This window comes from Triturus cristatus, chromosome 2_1 (genome assembly GCF_964204655.1).
Source record: "Triturus cristatus chromosome 2_1, aTriCri1.1, whole genome shotgun sequence".
Taxonomy (NCBI): Eukaryota; Metazoa; Chordata; class Amphibia; order Caudata; family Salamandridae; genus Triturus; species Triturus cristatus.
Window position 1 is genome coordinate 613,611,571 of NC_140581.1, and position 17,870 is coordinate 613,629,440.

Genomic DNA, 17,870 nt, shown 5'->3' on the forward strand with positions numbered 1-17,870 from the left:
GAAATAATCAAACTTACACAGTACTCTTTGCAGAGGCCACTTTCTTCACAAAGCGCAGGAATGTCCTCTCATGAATGAGGACAGGACTAAATTGGCCACATTTTTTGTTTTAGAAAATTAACCTCTACTGATTATGTGGCCTCAGAAGGCCATTGGTTGAAATCCTCTGCACTGACTCACAGAATCAATACCTTCTCTTTGACAGGAATAGTCGGCTAGCAGAACTTTACTAAGGCATATTCTCTCATGGCCATCCGCCGCTACACTTGGTCATAGCTCGTAATCAGCAGTGTTTAGCCATGGGGATTTGCTTACCAACTAGCTCTGTACCCCATCAACCCATTGCTACAGGGCCTGTTCCCTGTATTTTTGTTGGGTTTTTAAAAGAAATTTTTTGCTTCGTGGAACCAAACATTTCTTTTCAGGTTCATGAACCCTGCAACAAATTATTCATTTTTACACATTGTGACCCCTCATTTCCCTAAATCAGCAGTGAGATGCTCCCCCTGTTTGAGCCCTGCGCCCTGTAATGAACGCCATAACAAACATTCCCCTATTGCGAACACCCAATGATCGAGCCCAGAGTTTGCAATCCCACTCTAGAGTATGCAAAAGCGCAATGGACGACAGAAGAAAAGGCACCCTCATTCAATAGGAACAATTTTTTTGCCCTGAAGAACAAGTTACGTACCTTTGGTAACACTATTTCTGGTGGATACAGCATCTGCCTGTGGATTCCTCACCTTTTGAATTATCCCAATGTGCAGCATTACACAAACTTTTCTCCTCAGCTCTCCCATGTCGACGAGGACATCACAATGGAACGGCTCCGCAACAGACTCCGGATGAATTCATTGGAGCCATAAGACGACCTTGGTGTGCTGACGTCAGTTACACCCATGTGCCTTCGAAGCACCCGACAACATATTCACAAGTATACACAGTGTATAAACTCAGCCAAAACAGGAAATTCTTCATCAGACATTTCCAAGTGCCAAGCATCACATGATTGCAACAATAAATCACATATCATACATTGATTACTTTTCGGTATAAGCAGACAGACAACGGGAAGGCAGGTGGGTCAGTGAATAATCCACAGGCATATACTGTATCCACCAGAAAAAGCATTACTGAAGGTAAGTAACTTGTTCTTCTGAAGGATACACCTGCCTGTGGATTCCTCACCTTTTGAATTGAATCCCCAAGCAGTCCCGCAATCGGCAGAGGGTGCCTGCCTATATAAAAAAAATCCTGCAGCCCAGAACGTGGAAAATGGCCGTCCCTCCTCACCTATGACTCCAAGCAATAGTGTTTCGCAAACATGTGGAGGGAGGCCCAAGTTGCCACCTTGCAAATGTCTACCACAGGGACACGTCTAGCTAGAGCCGAAGAAGATGACTGGGCTCTGGATGAACGAGCGCAAATACCTTCAAGAGGCTCCTTCTTGGCCAAGGCATAGCAGATTTTGATACAGAGGATGATCCCCCTGTACAAGGTTCTTTTATGGATAGCCTTGCTCTTCATTTTGCCCACATAACCAATGAAGAGTTGATCATCCAACCTGTAGTCCTTGGTTCTGTCCAAGTAGAAGCTGACGGCCCTTTTGGGGTTCAGGCAATGAAGTCTCTCCTCCTCCTTAGAAGGGTGAGGATAGAAAGGGAGTAAAGTGGTAGTAGGGTAGTAGAGTAGTAGGGTAGTAGAGTAGTGGGGTAGTAGAGGAGTAGTAGGGCAGTGGGGTAGTAGGGCAGTGGGGTAGTAGGGCAGTGGGGTAGAGAGGTAGTGGGGTAGTAGTGGGGTGGTAGTGGGATAGTAGTGGGGTAGTAGAGGAGTAGTAGGGTAGTAGTGGGGTAGTAGAGGAGTAGTAGGGTAGTAGAGGGGTAGTAGGGTAGAGGAGAGGAGTAGTAGAGGGGTGGGGTAGAGGGTTAGTAGGGTAGTAGAGGGAAAGTGGGGTAGTAGAGGGAAAGTGGGGTAGTAGAGGGAAAGTGGGGTAGTAGGGGGTAGTAGAGGGATAGTAGAGGGATAGTAGAGGGATAGTGGGGTGGTAGTAGGGTAGAAGAGGGGTAGTAGGGTAGAAGAGGGGTAGAAGAGGGGTAGTAGGGGGATAGTAGGGGGATAGTAGAGGGGTAGTAGAGGGGTAGTAGAGGGATAGTAGGATAGTAGGGTAGGGGGTAGTAGAGGGGTCGGGTAGTAGAGGGGTGGGGGTAGTAGAGGGGTGGGGGTAGTAGAGGGTTAGTAGAGTAGTAGTAGGGTAGTGGGGTAGTGGGTAGTAGGGTAGTGGGTAGTAGGCTAGTGGGGTACGGGGTAGTGGGGTCGTGGGGTGGTAGTGGGGTAGTAGAGGGGTGGTAGGGGGTAGTAGAGGGGTGGGGTAGAGGGGTAGGGGGTAGTAGTGGGGTAGTAGAGGGGTAGTAGAGGGGTAGTAGGGTAGTGGTAGAGGGGTAGTGGAGGGGTAGAGGGGTAGTAGAGGGAGTAGAGGGGTGGGGTCGAGGGGTAGTGGGGTAGTAGGGGGTAGTGGGGTAGTAGAGGGAACGTGGGGTAGTGGGGTGGTAGTAGGGTAGTAGAGGGGTATTGGGGTAGTAGAGGGGTAGTGGGGTGGTAGTGCTGTGGTAGTAGGATAGTAGGGTAGAGGGGTAGTAGAGGGGTAGTAGGGTAGTAGAGGGGTAGAGGGGTAGTGGAGGGGTAGCGGGGTAGTAGGGTAGTAGAGGGGTAGTAGAGGGGTGGGGTAGTGGGGTAGTAGAGGGAACGTGGGGTAGTAGGGTGGTAGAGGGGTAGTAGAGGGGTAGTAGAGGGGTAGTAGGGTAGTAGAGGGATAGTAGGGTAGTAGAGGGATAGTAGGGTAGTAGAGGGATAGTAGGGTAGTAGAGGGATAGTAGGGTAGTAGAGGGGTAGTGGGGTGGTAGTGGGGTAGTGGGGTAGTGGAGGGGTAGTGGTGGGGTAGTGGTGGGGTAGTAAGGTAGAAGGGTAGTAGAGGGGTAGTGGGGTAGTAGAGGGGTACTGGAGTAGTAAAGGGGTATTAGGGTAGTAGGGTAGAGGGATAGTGGAGTAGTAGAGGGGTAGTGGAGTAGTAGGGTAGTAGGGGTAGTGAGGTAATGGGGGTAGTGAGGTAGTGGGGTGGTAGTAGGGTGGGTAGTAGGGTAGTAGAGGGGTAGTGAGGTGGTAGTGGGGGGTAGGGGGATAGTGGGGTTGTAGAGGGGTAGTGGGGTTGTAGTAGGGTAGTGGGGTAGTAGAGGGGTACATGGGTAGTGGGGTAGTGGGTTAGTAGGGGGGTAGTAGGTTAGTAGGGGGGTAGTAGGTTAGTAGAGGGGTAGTAGGGTAGTGGAGTAGTAGGCTAGAGGAGTAGTAGAGGGGTAGTAGAGGCGTAGAGGGGTAGTAGGGTAGTAGAGGGGTAGGGTAGAGGGGTGGGGTAGAGGGGTGGGGTAGAGGGGTGGGGTAGAGGGGTGGGGTAGAGGGGTGGGGTAGAGGGGTAGTGAGGTGGTAGTGGGGGGTAGGGGGATAGTGGGGTTGTAGAGGGGTAGTGGGGTAGTAGTGGGGTAGTAGAGGGGTACATGGGTAGTAGGGTAGTGGGTTAGTAGGGGAGTAGTAGGGTAGTGGAGTAGTAGGGTTGAGGGGTAGTAGGGTGGTAGAGGGGTAGTAGAGGGGTGGGGTAGAGGGGTAGTAGAGGGGTGGGGTAGAGGGGTAGTAGAGGGGTGGGGTAGAGGGGTAGTAGAGGGGTAGTAGAGGGGTAGAGTAGTAGAGGGGTAGAGAGTGAGTAGTATGGCAATGCCAAGTTACACAGCGCGCGTTTCAACAAAATAAATACAAACTCAGTGTAAGCGGAATGTTTAAGAAACGTGCCGGTTAAGAATAAATTAATAACAACCATTTTCGTTGCAAGGAGCTGCATACTTCCACCCAGTGGGATAATAGAGGGGTAGAGGGGTGGTAGAGGGGTAGTAGAGGGGTAGGAAAGATGGGTAGTAGAGGGGTGGGGGTGGTAGAGAGGTGGTAGAGGGGTAGTGGGGGGTAGGGGTAGTGGGGTAGCAGGGCAGTGGGGTAGCAGGAGGGTAGAGGGGTAGAAGAGGGGTAGAGGGGTAGAAGATGGGTAGAGTAGAAGAGAGGTAGAGTAGTGGAGGGGTAGTAGAGGGGTAGAGAGTGAGTAGTAGCGAGTGTGTAGTATGCCAATGCCAAGTTACACAGCGCGCGTTTTAACAAAATAAATACAAACTCCGTGTAAGCGCCATTTTTAACCCCTTCAGTGCCCCGCCCTTTCCCCCTCCTGTGCCGGGCGTTACATTAGCGGGCGGGGTCCATGACGAGATAGTCTCGTCATGGGCACAGCGCAACCGTGCTCCATGACGAGACTATCTCGTCATGGGCTTAGAAGAGGTTAAGAAATGTGCCGGTTAAGAATAAATCAATAACAACCATTTTCGTTGCTAGGACACCTTCCACGCCGTACAGGAAACAGCATTTTCGTTGCTAGGACAAAAATGCAAAATGGCGTCTGGCAGTCCACAGTCCCTACGGACTACAGACACGAGCATGCTGTTTGCTATGGACAAATGGCTATGTTTGTCCATGCAGGCGCGTGCATGCAAGCCCTCGGCAGAATCGGTTCCAAAAGGTACTCGCAATAGGGAGAGCAACGCATGCACTGCCTTCACTAGGCGAGACCTAAAAAGGACTTCCAGTGCAAATTCGAACCCCTAGCTCTCACGAATTGCGAAGCAGCACTAATTAAACTGGCCTTAACCGCAAACTTTACTCTCTCCGGGGTATTAGTATACCGTCCTCCAGGACCTCCAGCCCCCCTGGGTCGCATCCTTTCCCAGTCTTATAACCCCTTGGTTCTTGAGCTCTGCCAATTTTTCATTCTGGGTGACTTAAACATACACCTGGATGACCTCATAAGCAAAACCTAAACTAACTTTGTTTCTGATTTAGCTGCCATGAACATTAACCTTCTTAACACTGGCCCCACACACAAGGCAGGTCACCTACTGGATCCCATTTTTTCCAGTTTATCCTACATCCATTGCTCCCCTGCTCAACCATTATGCTGGTCTGATCACTTGTTAACTAAGTTCAGTTTAATACCCTCTGACAACACTATGGCCACCTTCCCTACTCTAAGGGTATTTAAAAGGGACTGGAAAAAACCTGACTTAATAGCTTCAAACAATTCCTTATGCTCCAACTTACCCACCTCTGAACTAAAGGTGACGATGCTCTCTGACACTGTACAAAAATGGCTTCTTAATGCTATAGACACCTGTCTTCCCCTTTCTAATAAAAGGATCAATAATCACCACCCGCCTGCGCCATGGTACACAGACACAAAAAAAAAGAAAAAGCCAAATGTAAAGCGCTTTAACGGAAGTGGAGAAGAGATTACGCTCCTGAATCTAAAATGGTCTACAAAAAGGCCACAAAATTGTATCATAATCTTTGTAAATTAGCCCACGCTAAACACGCCTAAACAACCATCTCTGATGCTCTGCAATGCTCGAAAACACTTTTTACCATAATCAAGGAGCTTTCCGGCTCAGAGACCCTAGCTAGGCCCCCTCCTCTCAACAGACATCAGTGTGAGGACCTCGCTCTCTTTTTCGTTCAGAAAGTTAAGATCCATTCGGACATTGCGAACACTCACTGCATCAGTCCCCCTCCGTCACAATACTTTTACCCCCTTCAGCTTACACTCTCTCTTCTCACATGGCAGATGACATCACCCCCCCCCCCCCGACCAGGACACAATGTCTGATACTCCTACAAAAACATTGGACTCCTGACCCCTTCTCAATGAAGACTCTTTTAAAACTCTCTTAGATAGTGTGAAATTCGGTTCACCCAAGGACCCTATACCGATTTCGGTGCTCAAACAGCTTGAGCCACCTCCTCTGTATCTCATTATGAACCTCTTAAACACTTCCCTACTTGATTCCACAGTCCCATCAGACTGGAAGCTCGCCATGGTGACGCCTCTCCTAAAAAATCCCAATGCCGACCCAGACACACTCTCCAACTATCGACCTATCTCCCTACTGCCGGCCTTCTTGAAAGTCTTGGAAAAACACATCTATTCCCAGCTCTCTAAATTCATAGAAACCAACAAAATCCTCCACCCATCTCAATCTGGTTTCAGAGCGGGTTTCTCCACAGAAACAACCTTACTGGGGGTTATGGAAAGGCTACTTCACCATCTGGATGCTGGAGATACTGTCGCACTCATACTGTTAGACCTAAGTGCAGCGTTTGACACAGTATCTCATTCAATACTAGTAAGAAATCTGGGGTCACTGGGCATCAGTGGCTCAACCTTAAAATGGCTTATCTCCTTTCTGGCCAACCGCACCTTCCAAATCTTTTCCGCAACTGCCAGCTCGGACATCCACCTCTTACCCTATGGGGTGTCCCAGGGCTCCATCCTTAGCCCCTTGCTCTTTAGCTTATATGTCAGACCTTTAGCTGATATTGCGGAAGATGCTGAACTGACTCTGTTCTATGCAGACGACTCCCAGATTATCTTCTCTCTCCAAAGCAAGTCGCTTCATGGATGCACACAAACCATCTAAAACTGAACGGTGAAAAAACCGAGGTCCTGATCCTTGGTAAAAACAAAGATCTTTGGGGCTCACTACATTGGAACAGCGTGATGGGAGCACTCCCTCATCCTTCCAGCCATGTCCGTAATTTAGGCGTAACCATGGACTACTCTCTCACTATGCACCACCAGGCAGTTAAGGTTACCGCTACCTGTTTCACCATCTTGAAGTGGCTCAGAAAGGTCATCTGGATGTTGCCGGAGTCTACCCAGAGAACAGTGGTCCTAACTCTCATCACCTCAAGACTAGACTACGGAAACGTTCTATATCTCAGATCCAACAAAGCTGTGACTCGCAGGTTGCAGATGGTCCAACAATCTGCAGCTAGACTACTCTGCAAGGTTTACAGAGCCACCTCCATTTCTAGCCACCTACGGGACTTGCACTGGCTCAGGGTGGAGAACAGAATCAAGTTCAAAGCACAGTATCTGCAAACTCTGGTTAGCCCCTATGTGCAACTCCTAAAAAGCTACTTTTTATGCCTCCCCTACAGACACCCACTGAACGCCTGTTATAGATCGTACCAATACTTACTGTTGGCTTTGCTACAGCCAAATGCTTACAGTTGGTTGGCTTTCTAGTTAGTCTCATTTCCTTTCTGTTTATTTGAAATACTTTTTTTGACTGGAAGACTTTTATCCTTCCACAGATTACATTCAGGATTCCATGGGATTGCAAGTGTTTAATTGCCACATCTCGTGTGTGCTACTTCCACTCTCAAATCCTGGGCATGCATGCGGTGTGTGCGTACGCATGTATGCGTCAACACAATATAGAGGCTTTTTAGTAGTTCTGCAGATGCTGTTTCGAAAAACAAACTTTTTTTTCTTTTTGCTGATGCAGAACAGGATCAGCAAAAAGCACTGACAAGACAAAAGGTTGGGTAGGTTTTAAAAGATCGTCTCCTCGTCATGTCTGTTTCGGTCTACCATTTTATCCCTTCTTCACTGAATTTTTATACAAGCACTAGATCGTCTCAACTCCACTTGCTATGTTGCCATTGTGTCATTACCCACCCTTGTACTGATCTCATTTAGTCTTGCATACTGCAAAAAAATCAGAATATTAGAGTATAGGTTTACTTTAGGTTGGAACTGTACCTCTTCTGACTCGCTATCAGATGATGCCTTGGCGTGTGGCTTCTGATGAAGTTGCTGCTGTTTCCTGAGCATGGCTGATCTCTGAACAGCCAAAATACTTGGATTGGATTTCCAAAACTAGAGTGAGAGGGGAAAAAAAATCAATATTAAAAAAAGTATAAATGGGCCGATGATATGGTGAATGAAAACAGTGGCAAAATGAGAAACACCTATTTTAACATAAAACAAACACATACATCCCCCAAATCACCATCTCCTCCTCATACCAACTGCATTACAGCAGCTATTTTAAGAAAGATGTTTCTTCTGAGAAGCAATGTACATTCAGAATGTATTGTTCCCACGCATTGGTGGAAAACAGGTTTACTCATATATTCTGCTTATATCATGATTTTTGGGTAAACTCTCAATATAATGGAGAAAGGATATGTGGTCCGGATGATTAGCAAGAACAGCATTATTTTACTAAATATTCTAAACAGATTAACAATTAGTAAATAACTCAAACCGCACACAAAAATGATTTTATGGTTTGTATAGTTTTCTACACAGTGAGCGATGGCTGACATCTCTATTTGTATATTATTAGCTCTTCATTCAGGGAACCCAACAATAAAGACATCAATGCACATTTCGGTGGCAGGTTCAACTGTTACACACCACCTCCCTCAGAACGCCTGTGATAACTCAAACCAATGGTCAAAGACCGTCCAAAAATTCATAAGGACCTACATTGATTTACATCCTGCCACTCCCTGTTCGCAGTTAAAATTTCATAACATCACATATTTCAAAAGATGTGTGCTCTTTTCCATTAAGCAGAATCATGTAGTCTCTCCCAAAAACCATTCCAATTTCCTCACCATATTCACAAGTTCATTGTGTACACTTATGAATTTGATCAGTTCAAGCCCTGTCATTACAGAGGACTCCCCAGTTCTTAATGGACACTCTCATAACGACAGCAAACAAAATGGTTACTTACCAGTGTTGCAGGGATCCTGTTCGGGAACAGAACTATGCTTGGGACCACAGAACATCAGTATGTAGGGACTGAGTCACCATACTACCTCAGTACCTATGAGCCCGATTCCGAATAGCTAGTGCCTCACTTGCCCTTCTAACCTAACCAGAGAAACTAGCAACCCCATATAAAATTAGTTTTATCTGTACGGATGACGGATGATATCCAGAAACAAGTGTCTACAGATTTACAGCACTAACCTGCACCAACTTTGGTGGAATACTCCAGTGAAATTTGAAGTAAGCATGTACCATGAACTGCATTGACCAGAATGCTAAGGGGCGAACTGTGCTGCGAGGTGAAGCAGTGTGCTCCCGCCCCTTCCTGTTTGAAAAGGCTACCTTGAGCCACTGAGCTGACGAGCTTGTGGAGATGCGCCTGTGAAAAATACTGAGAACTGAAAAGATTGTGGCAGCCTGCTCAGCAACCCCATATAAAATTTGTTTTTATCAGTACTGATGACAGATGATATCCAGAAACACATGTCTACAGATTTACAGCACTAACCTGCACCAACTTTAGGGGGAATACTCCAGTGAAATTTGAAGTAAGCATGTAGCATGAACTGCATTGACCAGAATGCTAAGGGGTGAACTGTGCTGGGAGGTGTCAAGGCGCAATAGCCATCTATCCGAATTGCTGGACTAACTGACTGTACTATGGTTTACCACAGCTACATGATGTAATATGTTTGAAAGATATGCATACCAATGACTTGTGATTCTTTGAAGTTTTAAATTAATTTTAAAGTCATGATGCTTTTGGGAATGGTTGGCTACTGTAGACAGTGGATACCGAATCTTTCCTTAGTGGCTAAGCCTTTACTGAGGTTGACACATAAGGATGTGTCTGGTCCGCTTCAATTGGACAATGACTGCACAAAAGAGTCGAAACAATTGTGTCGTGCCCCAGCACTAGGGATGTCAGATTATTTAATAGAATTTACACAAAGTTGCAGTGAGAGATAGAGGGCTACACACTCACAGTGCCTATTGGAAAACGTGAAGATGTTCAAAAGTGTGAGGCGCATGTCCCAACAACCCTTGACCCCGTCGCCACAGAAATGCCTGGCTGCTTTAAATTAGTAGCTGTTGTTGATGTCAGTCACAAAAAGAGTGGGAACATAATGATGGAAGGTCTAATAACTGAAATGGTCCCTTACATTGTGGAGTTGCTACTGAATAATATTTTATCAAAATATGTCTGATTTCAAATGTGTTAAGTCTAGTGCCAACAAATAAAAATATTTGTGATAAAGTTTAACATGAACGTCTAGGTGTCATGAATCAATGTATGAAGCAAAGGTTACACACTAATGATGAACCCCGGATTGAGCCTGACCATGTCCATTTTGCAGATGGCCCATGTTTAAGAGGTAACGATAGCACATTAAGAGCAGCATATGATGTGCGCATTTTAAATCATAGTGCCGAAGCTTCATGGCTTCAAGGGGTTACCTCAGCACAATCGATTGCCCTTACTATAGCATGCAGACTAACTGTTCAAATGGGAGTCACTATTGTCATGGGAAATGGAGATGCTAATTCAGTTGCCCAGTATAACGTCCTGTTAGCCTATATATTTAATGGAATTTTCACCTGGGAATTTGAGAAAGACACTGTCTATTCGATGTTGATGTCAATAACTTAAACTTGAAAAGAGTTAAAAGGGTTACAAGAAAATGTTTCAGAGACAGAACAACAAGGTTGGATCACAGTAGGTTTTAAGAAAAACACAAATTGCATCCAAAAGTCAGTTGATGAGAGAACAGTTGTTGCATCGTTTGTCATTTTCAATGACACAATACATGCATGGACACGTACACTAAGAGAGGAATTCAATGAAACAACTCTTTGAAATAGATGCCACCCAACCTTTAGGAAGCTTGCAGAAAAAAAGCGCCATCGATATGTGGCATGTCAACAAATGGATGCAGGGAAAAGAACACACGTTACACTGAGTCACATAGGGAGATCAGATGGTCCCTTCAGTAGAATGCCAAATATCATCAAAATCCCTAATTGCAATGGGCTGAAATATGTCCTAGTTAGTGTGCATCCTCACGAGATGGGTGAAAGTCTATACAATCAGAAGGAATGACAAACACACAGTAGAAAATGTGTTATTGCAAAAATTGATCCATAGGTATAGATTGCCCATTTCTATGAAATCAGATCAAAAGACCTACTCTATCAATGAGGTCCTGAAGATAATGTGTGCAGAACTACAGATTGCACAAAAATTCCAATGTAGCTGTCGACCGCAAGTTTCAAGTATAAAAGTCTTGCTTAACAAAACAAAAGTCTGTGTCTCAGCATCACTGAAGTGGCCTGATGCTTTGGTGCAGATGAACTTTCGAAGAATCCTGAGAGTAGAACTGGTTTATCGCTGTTAATAAGTAGCAATATTCATGGATTGTAAAGAAAAAAAATGGATTCAACTAATAAGAGCACTCTATAAACAATTTTACATGTGAAGCAAAGTTAGTGGGATGATTTAAAATCATCAAAAGGGAGGGAATTGTGAGAGAACAATTAAAATTGGACTTCCATAACAAATTAAAATGGCAATCTGTCTTGGATTTTTAAAATGTGATACGCAGACATTCAGTGCTGAGAAAACGAAAACATGAGGCTTCAGAGGCCTTTAATCAGACGGTTTCTCCTATAATAAATCATGCTCTTTTTAAATGTTAGACCATGTGCAAGTATAATTCATAGTTAATGTGACTAGTTTAGATTTTGTTTTAATTATAGAAAGTGTTTTCTTAACTTACAATAATTATTAAACGTGTGCAGTGGTAGTGTGTATAGTTTGTATGAACTTAATTCGACATTTACATAAATTACACAAAAGCAGTGACAGCTAAACAGAACTTATGGTTTGCAGCTTGCTCAGAAGAAGCTTCATTTGACCTTGTAGATAACAGAAATGTGTTGTGAAATAGAGACGCTTAAAATGACCTCAGAAGCCTTACTTATATTGTGTTAGTTGCTGGTAGAATTTTATTTTAAACAAGAGCTCTACTCATGAACGGACTGAATGCCTCATTAATTTACTGTAGGAATATAATACACATACATTTCAAAATGCATTGCCACAATAGGTTCTAATGTTTCATGTGTGTAATGTGTTTAGACAGAAAAACCGTTAGGAAATGAAGTCATTTTAAGTAAGTTTCAAATGGAACGTGAGAAAGCACAAAGTGATAGCCAGCGCCTGATGAATTGCGTGTGGACAGGAAGAAGGAGGAGGAGATGTGCTTACCAGAGAATGCTGGATTTCAATTGGAGAAGACGAGGCCAGACCACATGTTTTGCAACATTTACAGATTTATAAATTCCTTCCTAGTTTAGGAGTTACAGGACAGAACAGAGAGCAGAACTAGAGGGGGGAGACGGACTTGCAGACCTGAGATGGAGAGCGACAGAGGAGATGCACTGTTGACTTTCATTCAGACGAGAGCAGATTCCTTTAGTCCGAGAACAGATTAAGCTTGAGTGGGAAGACTGAGCTGCAAAGCTGCAGAAAAGGATGGCAGGCTGTGTGTCCTTGTGACATTTATTAAAACCCTAAGCTTTATGCTTTGGCTATTTGGCTTTACCAATGTTTATTTGCTCTATGCTTTATTTTCTCTTTAAGGGAAACTTTGCAATTATTCATTATAATCTAACTCTTACCTTTATTTTTGAACTATTCATGGGTTTTGACTGACATCAGTGTCCAATTCTGAGAAGAAAACCAGTTACTTATCTATAACTTCAATTACCCAGTATTGGTATCTTTCATAGATTCACATGCTTGAATCATCCCGGCTGTCGAGGTGAGTGTCTTACGGTAAATAAATAAATAAATATATATATATATATATATATCCAAACACACCTGGTCCTCAGCTAGTGAGTAACGTCCGTTACACCCACCTCCACACCAAGGAACCACGAACCACCGATTGGAAGCAACAAGATGTTTATTGAAGCTGTAAGTTCTCTAGAAGACGCGTTTCGGGCGCCACTCGCCCTTGTTCACATCAACGAGGCAAGGTAACTCAATAATTTTTAAATAGTGATGCAAAAAACGTGACCACACACCATGTATAGACATAGAAGAAATATATACATATATTCAACCGTTATTATACGTGATTGTTTTTAGGTGTATATACAAATTTCACAACATCCATCATAACATTGGCTAAACATTTTTTTGTTGTTTTTTAGCTTAGTTTTTTTGTTATTTTGTTGTTTGATCTCTCCTTTCGAATCCGTCTATAGAAAATGTCCTTGATAATATATCAATCGTGATAGAAATACATATCATTAATAAAGAAAATGCAAAACGGCATATATTTGTGCCCGTATGTTGTCCTTGTAATTTCATGTTCTATCATTCCGTGGAGACACATCAATAAAAAGGTCCCGAGTTAAATCTCATGACATAGTGCGGTGATATATTTCATGAATCCAAATTTCTATCTGTAACAAGGCAAATGGTAAAATGTATAAATATATATAAATATATTAAAAACATTAAAAGAACTATTTCATGTAAATGATACAACTCTTATTACAAATTTTGCTATCACGCCTATCTCCTACATCTGTAAAAACCCCCTTGACAATGTCCACCGATGTGCTCCGAAATGGTGTGAACTTATAGAGGAAAAATAATGCTCTACCGTAGGACTTTAAAGATTGAAAATGGGTCATTCTTTTGACATAACTATAGAGCTGATTTCTAGATTTCAAGGAGCCACCTAAAAGCAAAATAATATGTGCAAATTACGCTATGGTGTGATTGTGCAAAAAAAGGAAAATATATAGAAAAATTCATAGATGTGCCTGTATATCTAAAAGCAGCAAAAATCGAATTTTCACATACACTTGGACCATGTTATAGACACCTTGGGTCATAATATACATAATCCACCATGTGTGACAATTGTAAATATACAAACTACATATAGACACAAGTATTAATCCTCTCCCCCTCCTCTCAAATAGAGCGGAATTTGAATATGTATACACAAAGTGTGAAGGAGAATATAAGACAATCTATATACAATGCTGAAACGAATGCAAGGAGCTATAAAAATTCATTCAAAGATACTGGTTTATAGGAAATTATGTAAATCCTCAGTGTTGTTCAGGCCGGAAGGAAACTTAGTATCTAATTCCAAAATGAGTTCGGATTCCAACTGTCTCAGGGCCTTTTCACGATCACCGCCCCGGCGTTGTTTTGGAATTGCAGCTGCCACAAAATAGTTTAAACAACTGAGATCATTTTTATGTGTTGATTTAAAATGGCGGGCCACTGGATATGAAGTATCGTTGTTAACAATGGCACGTAAGTGCTGTAATATCCTGACATGCACCTGCAACTTGGTACTACCCACATACCTAAGTCCACAGGTGCATGTCAGGACATACACCGCAAACTCAGTTTTACAAGTAAGATTACCTCTGATAGCTATTTTGTCAGGACTGAAGGGGGAAAGATAATGTGTCGTATTAACCCCTTGCATGCCCGCCCCTTTCCCCGCCCAGTGCCGCGCTTTGTATTAGCGGGCGGAGTTCATGACGAGCTGGACTCGTCATGGGCACAGCGCCACCGCAGCCCATGACGAGTCCAGCTCGTCATGGGCACTGAAGGGGTCAATACCAAACTTGCAAGCCCTGCAGGTAGAGCACTTGGTAAACCCATTTTTAGGCTGGAGCAACATTTTGGCTGTAGTTAGTTCTGGGCAGGCTTTCCCTATTTGGGTTCGCATGGAAATACCCTTCCTATATGTGACAGTTGGTTGGGGTGGTAACCTAGTTGATAATACTCCATCCGTAAGAATAATAGGCCAATGACGTTTCATAATGGCACGGATGTTCCTCTCTTGTTTGTTAAAGGCTGTGATTAACCTGGGGGCAGAGTTGTCATCAGGTATCGGGTCTGCTTTCTTATTAAAAAGATTCCCTAGGTCTATCCTTGGTTTTATTTAAGGCAATTTTTAAGATCTTATCACTATACCCTCTGTCTTTGAATCTCCTGTAAGCTTCTTTTGTACATCTATCGAAGTCTTCAGTGTTATTGCAAATCCTTTTTAAACGTAAAAATTCCCCATATGGGATATTATCAATCATATGTTTAGGATGTGAGCTGCTGGCATGTAAAGTCAGATTGCCTGCTGTTTCTTTCCTATATAGTGTTGTTGCTAATACTCCATCCTTTACATACACTTTCACATCCAAAAAGTCAACACTTTTGCTGTTTATATTAGCTGTAAATTTAAGATTTGCAGAGTTAATATTCATTTCTTCAATAAAATGTGAAGCTTCCATTTCGCTACCCTTCCAGATTAAAAAAATATCATCGATGTATCTCATCCAATATAAAACATTTTCCTTAAACACCTTAGCATGGCTAAGTTTGAGGACCTGCTCCTCCCACCAGCCAACATGCAAGCATGCATAGCTAGGAGAGAAGCAGGCCCCCATCGCCACGCCTCTTTTCTGGAGATACAAATCGCTACCAAACAAAGTAATTATTATGTAAGCACCAGGAAATCAAATTTAAAAGCATCTTATTGTGGTGATACATTTCAATTGGTCTTTGGTCCAGAAAGAATTTGGTCGCCCTTAGACCTGTGGAGTGCTCAATACTAGTGTATAGGGACTCTATGTCTAATGTAATAAGAAGCAAATCATCTGACCACATGATATTTTCTATTTTAGACAGAAAGTCCCCAGTGTCCTTGATGTAGCTCGGTAGTGCTTTAACATAGTCTTGTAGGAAACAATCCACATATTGCGGTATTGTTTCCCCTATGCTGTTAATGGCCGATATGATCGGTCTCCCAGGAACTGGCCTTGTTTTTTTGTGCACTTTAGGAATAAAATAAAGCTTGGCCATTGTTGGGTGTTCTATATTGAGAAACTTAAATTCATCCATAGAAATGACCCCTTCTCTTTTCCAAGACATCAGCTCCTTCTTTAAAGTCTGTTTGGCCACGTTATATTTGTTCAAGGAAGTTTTCTCATAGCACTCCACATCTTGCAAATGTCTCTTGGCTTCTAAAATATAATCTTTCTGGGGCCAAATCACCACATTGCCGCCTTTATCTGATTTGGTGATAATGATTTCATGCATGTTACTCAGTTTCTTGATTAGTTTGGAATATTCAACTTCATGCTGACTTTTGTGACGCTTTTTGTGCCTAGTGCGATAATGAAGTTTTTTTATATCCTCTATGACAACTTCATGATAGATGTCAATCGCATCTTTAGGCATAACGGGAATGAATTTCGATTTTGCTTTAAACGGGCTAATGCCCGCTCCCAATTGCGCTATACATTCCATGCGCAGACCTTCCTGTGTGGAGCATAGATCTATCTCCAAATCCGTCCCCGTAGTTGCTTCTCTATTGAGATGTTGCATATCTCATAAGAGAGCAGCGTCGGAGGCAGTTAAATCCTTATTAAGCGTCATTACATTAGCCTGCCTTTGATCCTGATCCGTCTGTATTTCTTTTAACCCATCCTTGATGGCGAAAAACTTTTTAAGTTTTAATTTTCTGATAAAACAGAAGACATCAACTCTAGTCTGGGAATAATTAAAATCGCTTACCGGACAAAAAGAAAGTCCCAAGCTCAATAGCTGCTCCTCAGCTTTTGATAAAATCAATGGAGAGAGGTTGATGATGGTGTTAGATTTTATTTCCTTCGCCAATATGCTTTTCTTGTTGGCGCTTTTCCTCTTATATATATATATATATATATATATATGCTTATTACTGCTGTATATATTGATATATATATATACACACACACACACAGCAGTAATAAACATATTATAACAGGCTATAATGGACTACATAGTCGCTGCAGTAGCCCATCCCTGTCCTTTTGTAAAAAGAACCAAAGTTGAAATACAGCCAATCAGGCTACACCACCCTCTAGAACACTTCACAGAGAGCCAAGTCCCTCAGATTTTCGAGCACAAGTGACACAAGTAATATGGTCACAATAAGGGAAGCCTCTCCAGGGAGGAGGGTGGATTGCATGTGAATCTATGAAAGATACCAATACTGGATAACTGAAGTTAAAGGTAACTCACTCGTTTTCTTATCCAGTATTGGATCGTTCATAGATTCACATGCTTGAATCAGAATAGCTAGCAGTTAAACTATTACATTTGAGAGGATGGTGGGTATCATTTGAATGACACACTGATACCTCATAAAAAGATATACTTCGCCATATCCACCACATATGCAATACAATATGTAAGAAGCACTTCTGCATAAAGAGAATAAACCAGCAATACCATATAAAGCAAATATATTGAATTAATATTTAATAAATAATCCCCTTCAAAACAGAGGCATTGGAAAAGGTTGCGTAAAACTGCTTGTCCTACTGTTGCTTCTGTAGCCAAATCCAAGCAGTAATACAGTGTAAATGTCTGTACATTTTTCCAAGTTGCAGTACGGCAAATTTTATCCGATGGCACTCCAGCAAAAACAGCTGCTGATGAGGACAATGCTCTTGTGGAATGAGCTTTAGGTTTGACAGCAAGAGGACTTCCTGCTTTAGTGTGACAAAATTGAATAGCTGATGCAATCCACCTTGGAATTGTTGATTTAATCACTGCCGTACCTGGTTTTTGCGCCCCATAGGACACAAACTATTGATCCGACCTTCGGATGGACTTTTTTTAGACATCTTTTTACATCCAGAATGTGAAGAGCCTTTTCAGCCAGGGAAGTAGGGCTAGGAAAGAATGTACGCAAAATAATTGGCTCATTACGATGGAAATACGATGAAATCTCAGGAATAAAAGTCAGATTCGATCCAAGTAGAAAATAATCATTGGGAAAGCAAAGGTATGGCTCTTTAATAGTTAATGCTTGTATTTCGCTGACTCTCCGTGCTGAAGTAAGAGCTAACAAAAGAGAAACTTTCCAGGAGACCTATTTAAGTTCCCCTCTGTGAATTGGTTCAAAGGGATGCTTCATAAGTTGCGCTAAAACTATATTAAGTCTCCATTCCAAGGGGGGGGGGGGGGGGAGGTGGAACTCTTACAGGAGGGTATGCTCTTAAAAGTCCTTTTTGGAACTGCTCTACCAGACAGCTATAACAAAGAGATGGACCTCCACAGGAATGCCTGTAAACA

The 17,870-nt window shown here is 42.9% G+C and overlaps 1 protein-coding gene across 3 annotated transcripts in view; it reads right to left on the reverse strand.

The window, feature by feature from the left end:
• The window catches only part of CHD1 (chromodomain helicase DNA binding protein 1), a 1,484,343-nt gene that overhangs the window by 1,362,855 nt on the left and 103,618 nt on the right, over positions 1 to 17,870 (reverse strand). For all 3 annotated transcript variants that reach the window (XM_085632544.1, XM_085632543.1, XM_085632545.1), the window contains one exon: positions 7,685 to 7,801. In XM_085632544.1, the coding sequence (XP_085488670.1) occupies positions 7,685 to 7,801 (117 nt within the window). The remainder of the gene's footprint in view (positions 1 to 7,684; positions 7,802 to 17,870) is intronic.